The following is a 17342-nucleotide window of genomic DNA, read 5'->3' as shown; positions in this document are numbered from 1 at the left end:
CAGTCTCACCAGGCTTTGGAGACTTGTTTTGTTTCTATGGGTTGGTGATCATTTACATGCAAGTTTTCTGAAAAAAAAAAGGGTGAGAAGTAAGAATTTAGGATCAAGTTCTTACCCTGATCTCAGGAGGACCTTGGGCAGCTGCTCAGCTGAGCATTGAGGTCACCTGCCTTGCTGGCAGCACACAGATCCTGCAAGTCAATCTGAGGCAGAGGCTCATTTTTCCTGGCATTTGTACCTCTTCCAGAGGGAAGTATCTATCCCTCTGCTAAATGCAGCAACCACTGAAGGGTTCATTCCAAAAATACAGCCCCTGAGCGCTGGCACGGATAGCGGCGTTCCCTCAGCAGCTGTGTCACTCTGGAGAAGGTGGAGGAAGGAAAACACCAATCCTTTGTCAAGGAGGACACAGCAGCCCCAGAGCTGATTTAACTGCCAACAAATCCTGCAGGATAATTTTCAGCCAGACCAAGCAAGTGCCAAACCCAAGTGTGATTTCTGGAAGGTGCCATTCGTGGCAGAATCGCAGAGAGAAGCAGAGGCGATATTAAAAGCCTGAGTTATGGACAAGTACAGGGTTGAATATGTGCATAGTATAACATCCCTGTATATTTCCCAGATACATATTCTGGAGTACAATTGATTCCAGAATTTTTCATTTCTGTGGAAAAAACCTCTGTATGTGTCACTGGACTCCAGGGAGTGGAACTGCAGCTTCTTGGTGACATAGAGATAAAACACTGAGATGCTTTCCCACAATTTCAATGCGGTTTCTGTTTTTCAAAAGCAGGGAAAGGAGCAGATACAGATAAATAACTATTTCACTCTCCTCCAACAGCATTAATTGACCCAGAGAGGTTGTGGATTTCCCATCCCTGGAACTGTGCAAGGCTGGGTTGGACAGGGCTTGGAGCAACCTGGTCTGGTTGTCCCTGCCCCTGGCAGGGGGTGGAATGAGGTGGTTTTTAAGATCTCTTCCAACCTTCCCACAATTCTATGATTAACTGCCCTATTAAAGCAAAAGACAAAAGCTCCCCACTTCTTCCCAAGAGTTAAGACCTTCAGTACTTCCCACCAGCAGGCAGAAGCTTCTTTATTTCACTACAACTTCATCTAGATATAAACTAGGGACACATGTAACTTGTGTTCAAAAATGTTTGGGTTTATTCTTCTTTATTCCTAGAGTTGTCACAGACCTGCAAGACAGCATTGCACGAGGAAAACAAGGTAAGTCTGCTGCAGATATTCATACCTGCTTGCATGTTAACTAGACTGGGTGAAAGTAAATTACAACAGATATTCTGATTTTAAAAGAAAGCATTTAATCCCAGAAGGAAACAAGAATATGGTTATCTAAAAAAGTGCAGAAACAGCAAAACACATTTATTTTTCCATTTATTGGCACTTATTTGAAAAATAGCATAAATATTCAACAGAAAAGAGACAAGTTGACCCACACTCAGCTATTAAACCCCCCTATACTGATGTGTCTTCCAACAAAGACTGGAGGAGACACCAGGAGGTTCCTTCTTAAGAAATAAGCAAGATTTAAAAAAAAAAAAAAAGAGTCTTGCTGTCACCACAGAAGAGTGGTGGCACAGCAACTCTTTGGCACAAACCTGAAACTGCAAAGCCAAAGTTTGCCTCAGCAGAAAGAGCAAACAGAGCCCAGCACTCCTGTGTGCCTCTGCCAGGGACAAAGGGCAGCTGGGCAGGGGCTGCAACCTGCAGGGTGATTATTACAATAATTTAAGAGGAATGATACCAGAAGTAAACCATGTTGTATGTTAACTAGAACAGAGTCAGACTATTAAATACATTCTATTTTCTCTCTACAATAAGGACACACAGAAATGGGTCACTGGCCCTCAGGTCACCAGGTCTTTGCACTCCGAGTCATCCCTTTCTCATTCTGTCACTCAAAGCTTCATCCATGTGAATCTTTCACAGCAGAGTTCAGGGCAGGTTCTTCTCCTACTTGAGGAAGTTTCCATACTTTTCTCACTTTATGACACACTACAAAGATTTAGCATTTAAAAATAAAACATTTTGCTTCATTCTTAACCTCTCTGGAGAGGCTGGAAACCACAGAGCACAGCACAGACATGTACAGAAAGGGAGCCAGCTGGGGGGTTCAGCTGCACAGCCCCAGCGAGGGTGTCACTGCCAAATCCCAGACAGCTGTCCATGGGGGGGTCTGCACATTCTTCCTCCTCCTTGGGGAATTTCAGAGTTGAGATCAGGATGTCTCAACACATCAACTTTTCAAGCATCTCAGATTACCAGATTCCAGGCTTCCAATCAGCATCTGAAGTTTTCAACAGCAGAAATGACTTGATGTCATTGTTTGAGGAAGCAACATCAGAAAATTAAATACAGATTAAATATGTTTGATGGACTCAGGCTGTAAAAAGGCATTCAAGATTCCTCACCGTATCTGTCAAATATGAGGACAAATACTGATTTAAAATAACGCATTTCTGAAGTACTAAATACTACAATCTCAGGATTTAATGCATTGTTCCAAATATTGCCACTATTTTTCCCTATTAAAAGACCTTTAACAGAGCATCTACCACTCCTATACACAATCTAAATGGGGAAGAAAAAGAAAGAAATGCCAGATACAAAACCCCAGAAGAATGTTCCACACCTAATTTAGATTTAGTCACAACAGCAGACATGATCATGAATGAAATCCAACATATAAATCTGACAATTTACCAGCTTGTTATTTTCTGACATCCACTGGAACACAAAATTTATTAAGAGCCAATCATAAGAGAACACAATAATATTAATAATAATCAATTTCCCCCCTTCAATATTCTCCCTTTCATATGAAGAAGAAAAAAAAAAAAAAAAGATCTAACACTCTGGGAATAGAAACAATTAGTAAGCTGCTTCATTGGTTTTAGGCTGAGGACAAATGTGAGTTATCTGCTCCTCCACAGGCAGGGAGGACACAGGCTGCTGGCAAGCCAAGTCTTCCACAAGCAGGACACAAGTCCAGTGTTTGTGACTCTTGCCAAGGAGATCACATCACTGCAAACCTGCCTGCTGACTGACCTGGGCACCCAACGTGTCTGCAGCCCAAATGCTTCTGTACTGTAGTAAATGTCATACAAATCACTAGAAAGGTGAATTCCTCCTCAAGGAACTATTCTGGAAGTTTTCTAGAAGTAATGACATTGCTGGAAGTTCCTATGAGGAACAGAATGGGTCACACACAACAGAAAGTTGGGGCAATATCTGCCTGTTTCCTGGTGTCCAGCAGCAGATTCCTGCTCCTCAGTTCATTGGTAACTTGGCCATGAGATCCACGGGCAAAAACGGGGATCTGGAGTCAGAGAGTGACACTGGAGAGTCTGTGCTGGTGCCAGCTTCAGCTGGGGAGTCACAGGAGGAGCCTGCACTGCTCCTGTTGTCATCCAGGGTGTGTGAGGACAGACTGAAAACAGAGACATCAGGGCTGAGAAACGAGGCACTGGCTCAGGAAAGTGCCCAAAACCAGCCCAAATCACCCCAAAGCCATCCTAAACACACATGTGCAGCTCTGAAGGAGCAGCAAGCCCTGTGATACCCCTGCAGCCACACACAGCCACTTCCAGACTCACACAGGACACTCTGCCCACGTTCTCCTTTGCTCACCCGAAATGGGGCACAGATCACAAGTTCCAGACTGAACAATCCACTCCAGCTTTACTCCATCCTCAAAGCCCTGGGCCAGCACAACAGCCTGAGGTCTTTGTGCCAAGAGAGCCAATGATAAATTGTCCCTCTTCCATTGTACTATGTATTTCACAGGACACAAATTCATAACTACAGCTGATCTGTCATCAGTGATAGCAGCAGAGTGATTTTTTAAAATTACCATCTCCTACACTGAGGCAGCAATTGAACCCATACTGCTATCCCCACTGTAAACAGGATGTGCCAAAAAGATGTTTTTAAAGTACCTTTAACACATCTATTTTGTTACTGCTACTCAAAGCTTCTGCATGACTTGTACATCAGCTGAGAGGCAAAAAGACAGAAATACAGTGAACAACCCTTGACAGTTGTGTGGGCACACCCTATGTATGATTAACCTTTTGACTAAAACACTAGATCAAAATCCCTTGCTATTACCAATCACTACAATTTTAACAAAGTACTTTTTATCTCCTCCCAGCTCCTCTGACCCTCCAGGGTAGGTCAGACAGATTCATGTTCCTCTGTGACTAAGAACAAGGCAAAAGAAGAAAAACCCAGTTCATCCAAAAAGCATCAGCATTCACATTTGATTGCAATTTGAATCAGACTCCAAAAGCTGTCATCCATGAGGTGTCTTTTCCTAAACATGCTCAACACCCCATGTTATCAGCCAGGCCTAGAAACTGCAGAGTGGAAGGGAACATTGCTGCCTGCTCACTGTGATAATTTCAGTGCTCTAACATTATGAGATATTTCTATTAAAAAAAAGACAAAAACAAACACAAAAAACTTCAAGCATTCTCCCTGCTGGAAAAAAAGAGATTTGTAATGCTTCTGCTGAAGGGACAATAAAGAGATAAAGAGCACAGATTTACCATGCCCCAAGGTCCGCCTGATGTGCAGCCTCGGGGGTTAGCATGGTGGTGGATCCTTGGAATAATCTTTTTGGGTGATCTTCCATCTCTGTCACACCTTTGGGAAGAGATACCAAGTGGTAAAAATTACAACTCACCTAAACTAAAATCTGCTTTCAATGTGCTTCCACAGAGCAAACAGAACAGGGGTTCAAACTAACAATATTTCATATATTGAACATAGAATTTAGATGCTGAAATTTTAAAGATTATCTATTTTCTGGAGCCATTTTGTCCAAGCATCAGTACAGTTTAGTGAATAATTAACTAAGGCTTAGATATCAGATATTTATTCTTCAGTAGTGAAGAATAATCCTTTTGTTTCAGTTTACCCAGCTATCACTTCACTGACCAGCTTCACCAGAGTAGCAAAGCTGAAAATAAGGAAAAGGAACAAGCTCCAGAATGATCACAAAACTTTTCTATTGGCTTTGATTTCCAAACACTGTGGAAGAGGAGGGGCTAGATATGTGCTTAAAAAGGCTATGACAGAACTCTGATGAAAGTGTTTTAAAAGTTGACTCAGAGCCAGAGATGTTCTGTAACAGAGGTGAAGCTTGAAGATATAAAAACAGGTGCAATAAAATTTCCAGAAGTTAAACTTCAAGAAAAATGCAGAAAGACAGAGAAACATTTCCTGATAAAGCTGTAAGGTGCCTACCAGGCCTGTGCATCAGCTCTGGGTTTTCAAGAGTTATTTTTAATGTACAGTAGCTGTGTGCTTCAGTTAACCAGGACTTTCAAAGTTTTCTGTTTAAGTTAAATATACCAATCAATAGTTGTATTTATTGTTTTGTTAAGCAGGTTACATCAGATTTTTTATCACATCTACATGACCACAGCAATGGAGAGGAATTAGAACAAAACAATTATTAGCTTTATGGAATTTAAAGCTTTATGAAGTTACTTTTTGAAGTATCAGCCAACTGGACAGAATTATGAAGAAAGCTATATGAATTATTACATAACTAACAAGTTGGCCTGTTGTATTTGCCAAACCCAAATACTGCACCTTTTCTTTTCATTGATCCAAGAACACTTGGTCGAATGCAGTTAATGGGGCTCTGGCTTCTCCTGCTAAAAGAAGACAAATGCTGCACTGAGATCACCATTGAAAGAGAAAGGTTGAAAAAAGCATCAAACGATATTCAGAAAACAAGCGACTGGGTGGAAACCACTAAGAAAATAGGCATTAAAACAGCTTATCCAAAAAAAGATCTTTTTTTTCCCCCTCTGAAGATAGGCCAGGAAGGACAGAACTGAGCAGGAAATGTTTAATTACATTATTTCACAACTGGAGCAGTCAAAAAGCTCTCATCCAGGCACTGACTACATCTCAGTTGACAGGCTGAACTGTGAGGGCCTAGTAAAATTTAATTGTATGCCCACATGACTCAAAGGAGTAACAAACCCTAAATCTGTTTGTGTTTTCTTTCCCTCAGAATTCAATTACTAAAGATGTGAATGAGAGCAATATAGAGACTGCATTGGGAAGACAGATGCCACAATGCTATGACATGAGGATTTTGACAAATGTTTTACAACACTGTAAAATCTAAACTCTGCATGACTATATGAAACTGTGTTTGTGCTCAGAAATCAATTATGGATGCAACAAATTCTGGTATTTCAAATGCCTACTATGAACAAGCTTTGTTAATTTTCTATCATTGCTATGATCTGGTGACTTACCTTGAAAATCTTCTTGTTGGACTTGGGCTGGGACTTGGAGGCAGCCCAGTGCTGCTCACCAGACTTTGCAAAGATGGTGAGAAACATTGCTGAGAGGAAAAGAGTTTGTGTTATTATAAATACTGTATCACTCCCATGTGGTAACAGTTGATGCTTAACTGCAGAGAAATAAATAACCCAGTATCAAATTCAGCAGCCAGTCATTGGCTATACTGAAACATCACTTTTTGCTACTGAGAAAAGAAAAATTAAAATTAGACAGATTCCATTTTCATGCAGATGTATTTCACTGTACTCTGGTTAAACAAACTTATTTGGCTTTTATTAACCACAGCACAACAGCTGAACACTCCACAGAAATTCACATCCACAACATGAGCAGCTGGTATTTTCTGGTTTGGGGTTTTAGGGGGTTTTATTTACTCTCTAGTTTCTTGTTTGCAGCTGAGGTAGAAAGGAGCAGGTGGCTTAATCTTTTGCTACTAATTTGGTTGAATTTATTTAGCTCTACTTAAGATAAAACCATTATTACCACATTTTGCTCACCTTCCCTATTCCTCTTGTAGGTGAAGGAGCTGGAGAAACTGGAACAAAGTCTACTTGCTTTGGTGATAGTGATTTTTCAAAATCATTGTCACTCTGAAAACAGTACACATAATTAATCTCACGAGCAGGTACCTTAACAAGAAAAGGACTGATGGGTGTGAAATCCCAAAGTTATCCTCCATCATATCAACAATTCTTAGGCAGCCATTTATGAGCTTATGCTTAACAAAAACAAAAAAGCCTTAAACATTACATGGAGAGTATCAGAACATGGAAGAAAAATTGAATAGGCAGACATCTATGCAATTTCCTTTTCACACAGCAGCCCAAGGAACCCACATGTACCTTGAACAGTTGATAATTCTATGCCTTGTTAGTGTGATAAATTGCTGATCAAAAGCAGTACTATGATAACAACTTAACTGGAGGTCAAACTATCAAAGGAAATGTTGACATGAGAGAGTCTCTAGTGTCCTGATACTGATGATAGAAACACAAATTAAAGCATGAATGCATTACCAGGCTCAAGCTCTCCTCCCATGAGTGGCTCATCTGCATTGCTACTTGCACTTCTCTAAAAGAAGAAAAGAAATGTATTGTGCTGGGCCCACAGATGGCTGCAGGGACTGTTCTGCTTTGCTTTAGTGCTCACCTCTCACGAACGGTTTCCCTGTTCAGCAAATTCATTCCTTCCTCCTAAAAGATCAGCACATGAAGAAGTAAGGTCAAAAAAACCCCTCTTTGTCCAGCACATCAGAAAAGCTGTGGTTTCACTTCCCTTTGGCATGTGGAAAATTTAATTCAACCCAGTTAAGCAACAATAACCTCAAGTTCTCATCCATGGAGAGGAGTGAGGAGAGGATGAGAAAGAGATGTAGCAGGAGAGACCATCGTGTAAGAAGTGCTTATGTGAGCTGGTTGTTTCCCAAGCAGCTTTATTTTCATTACTAACCAAGAAGTAGCTACCAAACTGAATAATGATAGTATGAACCAGAAATTCTGCACATGCCAGAGCGTCTTTATGCAGGCCTGAGTAATTTCATTTTACAAAGGGGACACTAGTACAGATAAACCTCAAAAACATGGCTGGGTTCTTACCTGACCCTATGGATTAGTGACTAACCAGACACTTGTCAGCATCTCATTTGCAATACACTGCATTCTACACAATGAATTCAGGGCTCAGTGAGGGTATTTTTCTTAAAAAAACTCCATAAAATATTATTAAAATGGATCAAATATATTAAATTAAACTAAACATTATCACCAAGTACAAACATAACTCAATCTCCTCTAAGGCAGACACCATTCATTAAAATTAACTGAATGCTACCCAGTTTGTTCAGTGAATGAGTAGGTTCCCTAATTCAAAGTAAAAGTTCAAGTAAACATTTTCACAATCCTCATCATAAGTATGAGGAGTTTAACTTCTCCACCTCTGTGATAATTTGCTCAGATTTGAAAGAGATCAGAAGTGAATCACACAGGTTCTCAGTGAGTATATAGGACATGGAATTAATTCCAACTAGTGAATCTAAAGCTCAAACACAAATTAGGAAATTACACTGTTTGCTTCAATAAATGGAAGACACAAACATGAATGCAGAAACATTTTCCAGAAGATTGAATTATCAAATTTTACTTCAGGTAATAGAGCAGAGCCACAAGAGTTCATTCCTTTGCTCTCAGCATATTTCTCATTGTATCTCCCTGCTCACTGCAGGGGGGTTGGACCAGATGACCTTTAAAGGTCTCTTTCAACCCAAACTAATTTATGATTCCATCATATTTACATATTAATCCTAAGCGGTTTTATATTGATAAAAAGAGCTGTACAACAGACCTGAGTGCTTCAGAATCTACTCAAGCCAGTAAATTATTTACATAATGAAAGCAAGCAGTTATTTTCTTCAGGATTACTGTGCAACTACCTTAAATAACCGAGGTAGGAAGCAGAAGTGCCTTCCACCACTCAGGCACCATCCCCTAAAAATGCTGCCTGAAGCATTAAATTGTTTTCTTAACTTTTGACCCTGTAAAAATCAAGCCTGTCCATTGAAAACTAGCCAGCTAAAAAAAAAAATTACAAAAAATTAAGAATCTTCAAGCCAATTTTATAACCATTCTGCTGTGAAAAAGTGGAGATATAAAATGAAGGAGACACAAGAGTTGGAGCTTGTTGATTTTAAAGCTGGAGCCTCAGCCTGTGGTGTGCTGGCTGGGGCAGAGCTATTTGAGCCTGCTCAGATATTCCCCACACCACCCCCCTGCCCGAGTGTTTGCTCTGCTGCCCTTCCCCCTCCGCTCCTGCTGTGACAGCACAAGCACAGGGATCTGGATAAGAAAATTATACAGATGAAAAATAGCCCAGCCAGAAGAGTACAGACTATTTTTCAGCCAGAGTGCTTCCTTATCCTGCTCATTTTCTGGCTGCACAAGAGTCCTGTGCCAACACAAGTTAAGGAACACTTTGTTATTGGCCCCGAATATTTATGCTGGCACTGCTGCCAGAAACTTGGTGAAACTTTACCCTAAGGGTTTACATTAAAGGTTTCCTTTCTAAAATGCCCATTTTAAGAATCCTCTCTCTGCTTAAATCTTCTCCTTGCTGTTAGATGCATTTTGCTTCATGAAACGTGGAACTGGGCAGGCAGTTTGCAATGAAAATCTACAGCCAGTTGAAGGACATTAAACATAGACTGCAAAAAACCTCAGTCACCTATAAAAAAGTCATTTAGAAGAATCTGTGCTTACTTGTTTGATTTGATGAAGACGGCTGCTAGGAATCCGGATAGGAGATGATGGCACAAACTGCAAAACAAAGTCACACACAACTGAAAGTACAGCAGAAGGGAGGGCAAGGTGCCACAGAAATGTCAGTAAACTAGTGTTGCCCCAAATTAAAATTTAAAAACTAATTAAAAAAAACCCCATATCACTTACAACATCCTCAGTGTATACATAACCTACATTACTTGCAAGAATGTTGCATTCTTGCATGTTAATATGTATTTCCACATTATACTGCTTTGTAAGCTCACAGATGCTAATTGGTATCAGCCTGGCTTCCATTCCATTTCCAGGCAACTAGAACTGACAGCTTTCCCCACAGAATGGAGCTGCTTTTCACTAGCACACTGTCACCCCTAGTATGTATGTTGGCATATGTATTTTCCTTTATGTGACTCAGAATATTTATTTTCATTTAAGTGGTCCAGAAAGCTCCCCAATAGATCCTTTAAAATACAAAGCCAAAACAAGAAATTGTACAAAAAGGTTCCTGGATTGTTGTCTGCTTATAAATGAGTACTTTGACAGGTGAAAAAAATCAGCCATTAGAAGGCTAACAAAGAGTTAAACACTTTCTTTATGGTTTCTCAAGAGCTTCACCAATTTGGGTGAAATCAGAGAAGACGTCACTAAAAATGGCCTTCAGTTAATGTTGACAGTTTTGCATCAAGATCTCACCGGAATGCTATGATCTAAAACTGCACACCCCAAACCGAGTAATTTAAAGTGATTATTTTCTCAAAATATCATTTTCTTTCATAAATTTCCCACCCCTCACATTGTCTGCCCTCAGTTTATTTATGTCATAGCCATTCAGGGAACAAAAATTCTAAACTGGAGCCTTGAATAGAGGTTTAATTTCTCTGTAAGATGACAATCCTTCCAAAAAATAAGGTGTCTTTTCAAAATGGATGTGTTCAGCAAGTAAGGCTTGCATTATTATAGGTGTTTTTATACTTCATTCATTATAAGGCTTCATCTGCTTCACAAAACATTACTGGAGCTCTTCATCATGCTGAAGCTGGAGACAAACACTCAGTTAACTCTTACTGCACCATTTTCCAAGCAGTGCCATAGAGAATACAAGGATTTTGCTGCCTGACAGGGTGAGTTAGCACAGACCATTAATGCTTCATACACCCAGACCCCTCCTTCTAAAAAAACAAACATGAGGACATCACACCCTGCTTCTCACAAAGGAATTCAGCCTATCAGGCTCACACAGAGGATGACTAACATTTCTGCCAGAATTCAGTCATCATAACACATAATACTAAAGTCTAACAACTATAATATCTTGGCTTGCTACTTTTAAGGTCCAGCTTAGGTCAGCTTTACTATTATACTGGGTTCCCAAAAATCCTGTGCACCTAATAAAAATTCCTCCAAGCTGCACCAGCCAATGCAGACCTTGAGCTGACCTTGATTCTCACACACAGAAAAGGATCTGGACAATAGTGCATTCCTGCCTATTCACTCTGTCATTCCACAGTAGAAATGCATTTGTTCCACTCATTATATTCTAATTTTATAACTGTGATCCACATACTTTAAGGTTTGACATTAATAGAGTATGTAAAAAAACCAGTGGCTTGCAGTATAAAACAAACAATGTAAAAAGACAATGAAGTGTTCCTCTGCAGGGTCTGATGCACTAACACAGCTCTGAGGATCCCACATCTTGTTTCCAACAAGTCATCATCCTTGCCTGGTCAGTGTGTAAAACTCACTTTTGCTCTGTTTGCATCCTTTGATTTGATTCTTGTGGAAAGAAACCTCAGTCACTTTCAAAGGATACCTGCTAAACTGAACCCATATATTACAATGATGCTACTCAAATCCCCATTGCTTTAAGAGAGCAAAAAGCTTATTAAAAACATTACAAACTATTATACTATGCCAGGTGCTGTGCTCCAGAGCAGGTAAAGTTCCAGAGGTGCCAGGCTGGCAGCAGGCACTGCCCAGGTGAGCAGGGACTGCCCCAGTGCCTGTGCCCTGCCCTGCAGTGCCCTCTGCCTCCTGCAGCACGGCCACTTGAACCCAGCAGGGAAAACACCCAGATTAAAAACAAAAAAAAAAAATTAGAAAAAATTTAACATCAGCTTTTGCTGAAATAGTACCTAAACATCTAACCACAGACTCTGCTTAAGCAACAAAACAAAAACCCCAGCCTGCAAAACAAATCAAAAAAACATCAAAACATTTACTCCTTGGTATCTCCTGGAAGAAAATAACCTGCAGATACTGCAGAGCCTGGTTAACCCTTCCTTGGCAATTACATGTAGTGACAGAAAACTGCAGACCAAGCCCCAGCCCAAATGGCAGCACTGCCCTTGCAGCCATCATTACAAACCAGCTGAAGTCTGACACTTGGAGAAGCCACTCAAAACCAGATTGTGGAATTCAGTGAGCAACTGGGACAGCACAGGAGATGGAGCTGATGGTGTATGACCTCCAGTTACCAGAGATTTTAGCAACTCTTGTTGTTCCTCTGACAGGGAACGCCACACAAATTAGACAAACACTAATCAACTTTTTTTCTATGAAGTTTAACAGAATATAAAATTTAAGCTGTATTTGTAATACTTGTAATAAAGAAGTTTCAGTTGCTTACTGAATCTTTTAACCCTCTTACAGTTTACACTGCAGTAAAACTTGGATTAGTTCTCTTAAATACAAAGAAGAGGGGTTTGAAATACACTTTATCACTGTCTTATGTAAAATTTATTTTACAAAAGTAGATGTGATCTAGCTCCTTAGAATATCTCTAACATCATAAAACTAAATGTACTTCTTTGCTATAGGATGGATACCAGGGAAGGTTTCTTAGGGTCCTTGATGCTGAAAGTTTAATTCTATTACAAAATCATTTATCTGTGGATGATCCTGGTTTAAGGCCACAGAAGGATGAGAATCCCTAAGGTCCTTTCCAATTCCATCCTCCCTGCCATACCCAACAGAACCATAACCCAGATCAAAACTCAAAGGAGCATTTCAAAGCAGACAAGGCACTGATCTAGCAATCAGTGGGGAACTTGATTTTCAGTGTAAGTAAAATTTCATGTATTTTGCCAGCACCTGGTCAGCAGGGAGTGAAGAAGAACAAGAACACTTTTTAATAACATTAGTGTGAGGGGAAGGGTTAGGAACATCATCCCATGCAGATGGAAACACTGCTTAACTCCAGGAGACTGCACCATTTATGAGGGCAGGCAGAAGAGCAGCCCACCAGTGAATTAGCTCCTGCTTCCCAGCAAGTTCTGGGCAAGGCATCCTGAATTAGCACCTTTTTAGCCCAACAACTGAGGATCTTCAGGAATAAACACAATAAACTGAGCTTTTGCCTTTGTTTGTTTCTCCTCTTGCCTGGCCACAAGCCCAAACTGATTTATAGTAAGTTGCTGTCCTAAAAATATGAAGAAAGAGACTTGATTAAGAAATCTTGACCATAACACTTTCTTTCAGTTTTTTCATGCCAGCAGGAGAAAGGCTTTCCCACCAATCTTTTCTTATACATAACTGTTCTGGTTCTGTTACAGATGCAACCTTGCTGAAATATTTCTCTGCACATTTTTTCTTAAGCATCAGAAATCATTTAAGACACTGATTACTCTTAACAGTACAGTTATATAATTTGTTTTCTTAGCAAGCTACCTTTCCTTGGAACATCTGTTTTACAAGCAAAATTATGATCACAATGAAATACAAGCATTCTCCAAGCCCAATGATCTATAGGTAACATTTTAGAGATGTTGAGCCTTATTTCTGAAAGCAATGTGGTATTGGTTTCACAGGCTGCAGGCTAATTTTGTTTATTGCTGTTTGCCCAGCTCTGCCTGGCAGCTGGGGGTGCTGCAGGGCTCTTACCAGGCTGTGCCGGTTCATGACCGTGGTGCTGTTCCTGCGGGTGCGCAGGACGCTGCCCTGGAACACCTGCGAGTTGTCACTGCAAAAAGAAAATCCCAACATCAGTGCCAAAGCCATTTCCTCCCCAGCAAAGAGCCCCTCTTCACAGCAGCCCACTTGCCAGGGCTGTGACAGCTCTCCTGTGGAGACAAAGCACTCCAGAGACAGGCAGGTGAGAACTCTTTCAGCTTGTTGGCAGAGAGTGCAAATCAACTCGCTCATCCTCCAATTCCCAGCTCCTTCAATTAATGATTTCAATTAATCCTTTTGTGTCTTCAGAATAATTGAAGAATTGTTTAGACTGTGAGGATTTATTGTGTTTGGAATGGCTGCTGCTTGTATATTGCTTCAAATGTCATTCAACAGAACAAATGTATCAATGGCTTGTAAGCAGTAACTGAAACAAGCTTCGATCCCACAGATAAAACAGAATTAAAAATACAGCATCTTGATAAATCTTATCACTACAAACATTTAATATCTTCTGAACATTTCTCCAGCAGCAGTTAAATTAAACTTACAGTAAACCCAGTTTTTAAGGCCCCACAGCAGTGAATCCATTGAAATGGTACAGGATTATTTATTTGACACAAAATGAACTTCTTTCTCAAGGCAATTTCAGTTCTATTGATTCCTAAAGCAAGTTTTACTGGTCATGTCATCATCAATGTTATCAACAGCCAATGATCAGCACTTAATGAATGCAACTGCAGAAATAAACGTTTTTTCTAGCAACCCTAACAAAAATGTTGAGGCACAACCCTACAATCCCCAAAAATCAATGAGGAACTGCAAAGGTGAACAAATCCAAATGTAAGACTGCAATAAGATTCAAATTACAAGAATTCACATTGTAGTTTCAGCTGCTAACTTGGGATGAACAAAAGCCCCCCAAAATACAATTTCTTAAAAACTAACCTGACCAAGAGCACTACTGTAAGGACTGATAATCCTACTGCACTTCCTTGACACACCATTGTCAGAATCCTCAAGCTTAAAACACACCAGTTGACACATAAGTTTTAGACAGCTTTTATGTAGCTGTAAATAAAAAACAAATAAAGTTTATACTGTGAAATAAAAGCCAACAGCAACTGGCATAAGCACTGTACTTTCTGCCAAGAAAAATGCATAGGCTCTGCTTCTCCAAAATGTCAAGTACATAGGATCAGACATCATTTCCAATGTTCCCAGAAGTTTCACTCAGCTCACACCCACGGGAGATCAAACAGCTGCCATGTGACAGAGGTGGAAGAGGAGAAGCTGAAGGGATCCATGACATGATGTTTAGAGATGAGTTTTGGCCGAGGCCACCAGCCCCAATTCCTTTCAGTGGAAGTGCACTGGCTGGCATGCAAACACAGGACAAACAGCTCATCCTGAAATCCAGGGGCTGAGTCAAGAAAACAGGTTGGAACAATCCTGTCCCACATTACCACAGCCTGAGTCCAATACTCACTGCTAACTAGCAGAGAGAGAGAGAAAAAAGACCCACAAATAATCCTATCTTTAATCTCCCTTGCAAAAACACCAGGACTGGTCAGATCTCAGACTTACTTTTCACAGTTCCCATTAAAAATCAATTTTATTTGGCACAAAAACAAGAGTTAAAAGTTCTGTGAAATGTAACTTTTGTGATCTAAAATATTCCATTTATAACTGTTCTCTGGATCTATGGCAACTCATTTTCCAAATTCCCTACTAAAAAATGAAGAAGTCAAAACAAGAGGCAGAGGAGAAAAAGCAAGCTGTGTGAGAGCAAGAGCTTTTGTTTCAGTTTACCCAACAAAGCCATTCTGGGAAAAACTGAAGTTTCTTGCCAAGAGCTGCAATCTTGCAAAAACAGTATTCTGGTGGAAAATTCCAAACTAACAAGCAAACCACTGCAACCACCTCAGATTAGTTCAATGGCATTTCAGTTCTATTTGTATGAACACCTAACCCACAGTGTATGCACAGTGCCAGGGCAAGAGCTCAGGCTTACCCTTCTATCTGCCCAAACCCTGAACTAAATAATTTGTTTGGGATTTTTTTAAGGCTCAAGGGTCTTTCCATTTCCAATTTACAAAAGGCTGAGATTATAAAAATGTCTTGTCTCAGTTACACAATTAGTTTACCTGCTCAGAAACCTCCCAGGGGAGAGTGGCCATACATAACCCTTCCATACTGCATCAAAATATAAAATGGGAGTTTCATTGTGATGATATAAAAGAATCAAATTTACATTAACTTAACATTAAATCACAATAGAATAAAAAGCAGTATTTCATCTGAACTGTCAGGCACTGTTAACCATTTTGGTAAAAGAGGTATGTGAGATTTGCACATCTCTTGATATCCAGCTCCTTACAGAAACAGAGAAGGAAAAAAATCAATCCACCAGGAAGCACTTATCATTTAATACACTACAGTTTATGGAACTTATTGTCAATATGCTTTCCCCAAATGCAGACACGCCACCAACAGCAGCAGCACATGGACCACCTTGGCTGGATGGAAGCCACACCATGTGGCAGATGGGGCATCTCCCAACTTCTCAACAGCCCAGAGGAGACAAGCAACAGCCCTTTGGGTTACAAACTTACCCAAACAAAACTGTACTACAAGAAACCCTACCTGTCTGAAAGCTTTCACTGCCCTTGCCTGCCACTGCCACTTTGTGTCCTGTCGGCTGAAGAGAGCCAGAGCTGGCAAACCCCCAACCCTCCAGCAAACAGACCTGCCACAGGCTGGTGGCAACATGCAACACGACTGTCCTCACAGCACACGGCATTTGTCCCGGGAATGCATACTACAGGAATTAGTACCAGCCAGGAAAATGCCTGGCCACCTGACACACTGCTTTACACTAAATGCAAAACTTACGTCAAGGTCCCGTGAAATAACCTTCCTGACCAAATTTGCCTGATTGTTCCGAAAGCATTTACTGTTGTAATGATACACACAGCAGTGATTTATTTTGCTCAGACCCGATCATCGCGATTGTTATTCGATGCATAAGAACAGCCACAACTCTGACGTCGCGGACAGTGTTCTGCAACACACAGCAGCCCTTGGTGAAAACAAAGCGTTCCAGTAAAACCAAAGCCCGTCTGCCCGGGCTCCCTCGCACTCCTCCATACGTTGGTATGTTCCCTAAATCCCTCCCAGCCCGGGACAGCGCTCAGGATCCCGCTTTTCCCCGCGGCGCCGCGGAGCATCCCCGGAGCCCCCGCACGGCCGGGCCGGGCCGGGATCCCCCCGGGCCCCTCACCTGAGCCCGTGGATGAGTGGGGCGCTGTTCGACCGCCTCAGGCCGCCGCCGTCGCCCGGGGCCGCGGCGCTCCCCGGCGGCAGCTCCAGGTCCAGCTCCATCTTCTCCTGAGCCATCGCGGCGGCTCCGGCTCCTCCCGCTCCGCCCATCCGCGGCCTCAAGCCGCCGCTGCCCCGGCCCTGCCGAGCCCGCGGGCGGGGGGGCTGTCGCCGCAGCGAGGCCGCATCCCGGGGCTCCGGGGCCGGCCCGTGCCCGCTATTCCCGGTGATTCCCGCAGCCCCCGCGGCCCCGCGGGCCCCGGGCCGCTCTCCCCGCCCGGCCCCAGCGCAGGCGGGCCCGGCCGCAGGGCGCAGGCGCAGCGCTCGGGCCGCGGCCGCTCGGGCACGGCTCCGTGAGGGGACCGACGGGAGGGGAGCGCGCTCGTCCCGCAGAGCTCTCTGACCAAGGGACACCGCGCTGATCGGACCGGAGCGTGTTCGTCCCGCAGAGCTCTCTGACCAAGGGACACCGCTCTGATCGGACCGGAGCGAGCTCGTCCCGCAGAG

The 17342-nt window shown here is 42.0% G+C and overlaps 1 protein-coding gene across 2 annotated transcripts; it reads right to left on the bottom strand.

Annotated features, from left to right (window-relative positions):
• Positions 1–1302: 1302 nt before the first annotated feature.
• LOC135447604 (P2R1A-PPP2R2A-interacting phosphatase regulator 1) lies at positions 1303–17138 on the bottom strand. 2 transcript variants are annotated; one of them, XM_064712593.1, is made up of 10 exons: positions 16798–17138; positions 13506–13584; positions 9603–9659; positions 7501–7544; positions 7368–7422; positions 6849–6941; positions 6303–6391; positions 5623–5684; positions 4572–4668; positions 1303–3451 (listed from the first exon to the last, which is right to left on the bottom strand). In XM_064712593.1, exons 1-10 carry the CDS (start codon positions 16944–16946, stop codon positions 3292–3294), a joined length of 885 nt encoding a protein of 294 aa, XP_064568663.1. In that variant the 5' UTR covers positions 16947–17138; the 3' UTR covers positions 1303–3291. The 2 variants fall into 2 exon arrangements, with proteins under 2 accessions (XP_064568663.1, XP_064568662.1); XM_064712592.1 differs by having other exon boundaries at positions 5623–5687; positions 16798–17137.
• Positions 17139–17342: the final 204 nt, after the last annotated feature.

Source organism: Zonotrichia leucophrys, chromosome 4A, assembly GCF_028769735.1.
Source record: "Zonotrichia leucophrys gambelii isolate GWCS_2022_RI chromosome 4A, RI_Zleu_2.0, whole genome shotgun sequence".
NCBI lineage: Eukaryota > Metazoa > Chordata > Aves > Passeriformes > Passerellidae > Zonotrichia > Zonotrichia leucophrys.
Note: the sequence above shows the minus strand (reverse complement) of the source record. Positions and strands in the feature narration are given on the sequence as shown.

Bases quoted from the DNA above. Each gene is read 5' to 3' on its own strand.
- LOC135447604 (XM_064712592.1), bottom strand. From the start codon at position 16,946: ATGGGCGGAGCGGGAGGAGCCGGAGCCGCCGCGATGGCTCAGGAGAAG. The intron at 13,585-16,797 runs GTGAGGGGCCCG...TTCTTTTTGCAG, and splicing joins CCACTCATCCACGGGCTCAG to TGACAACTCGCAGGTGTTCC. The intron at 3,452-4,571 runs GTAAATCTGTGC...CTCTGTTTTCAG, and splicing joins CAGGCGGACCTTGGGGCATG to TCTGTCCTCACACACCCTGG.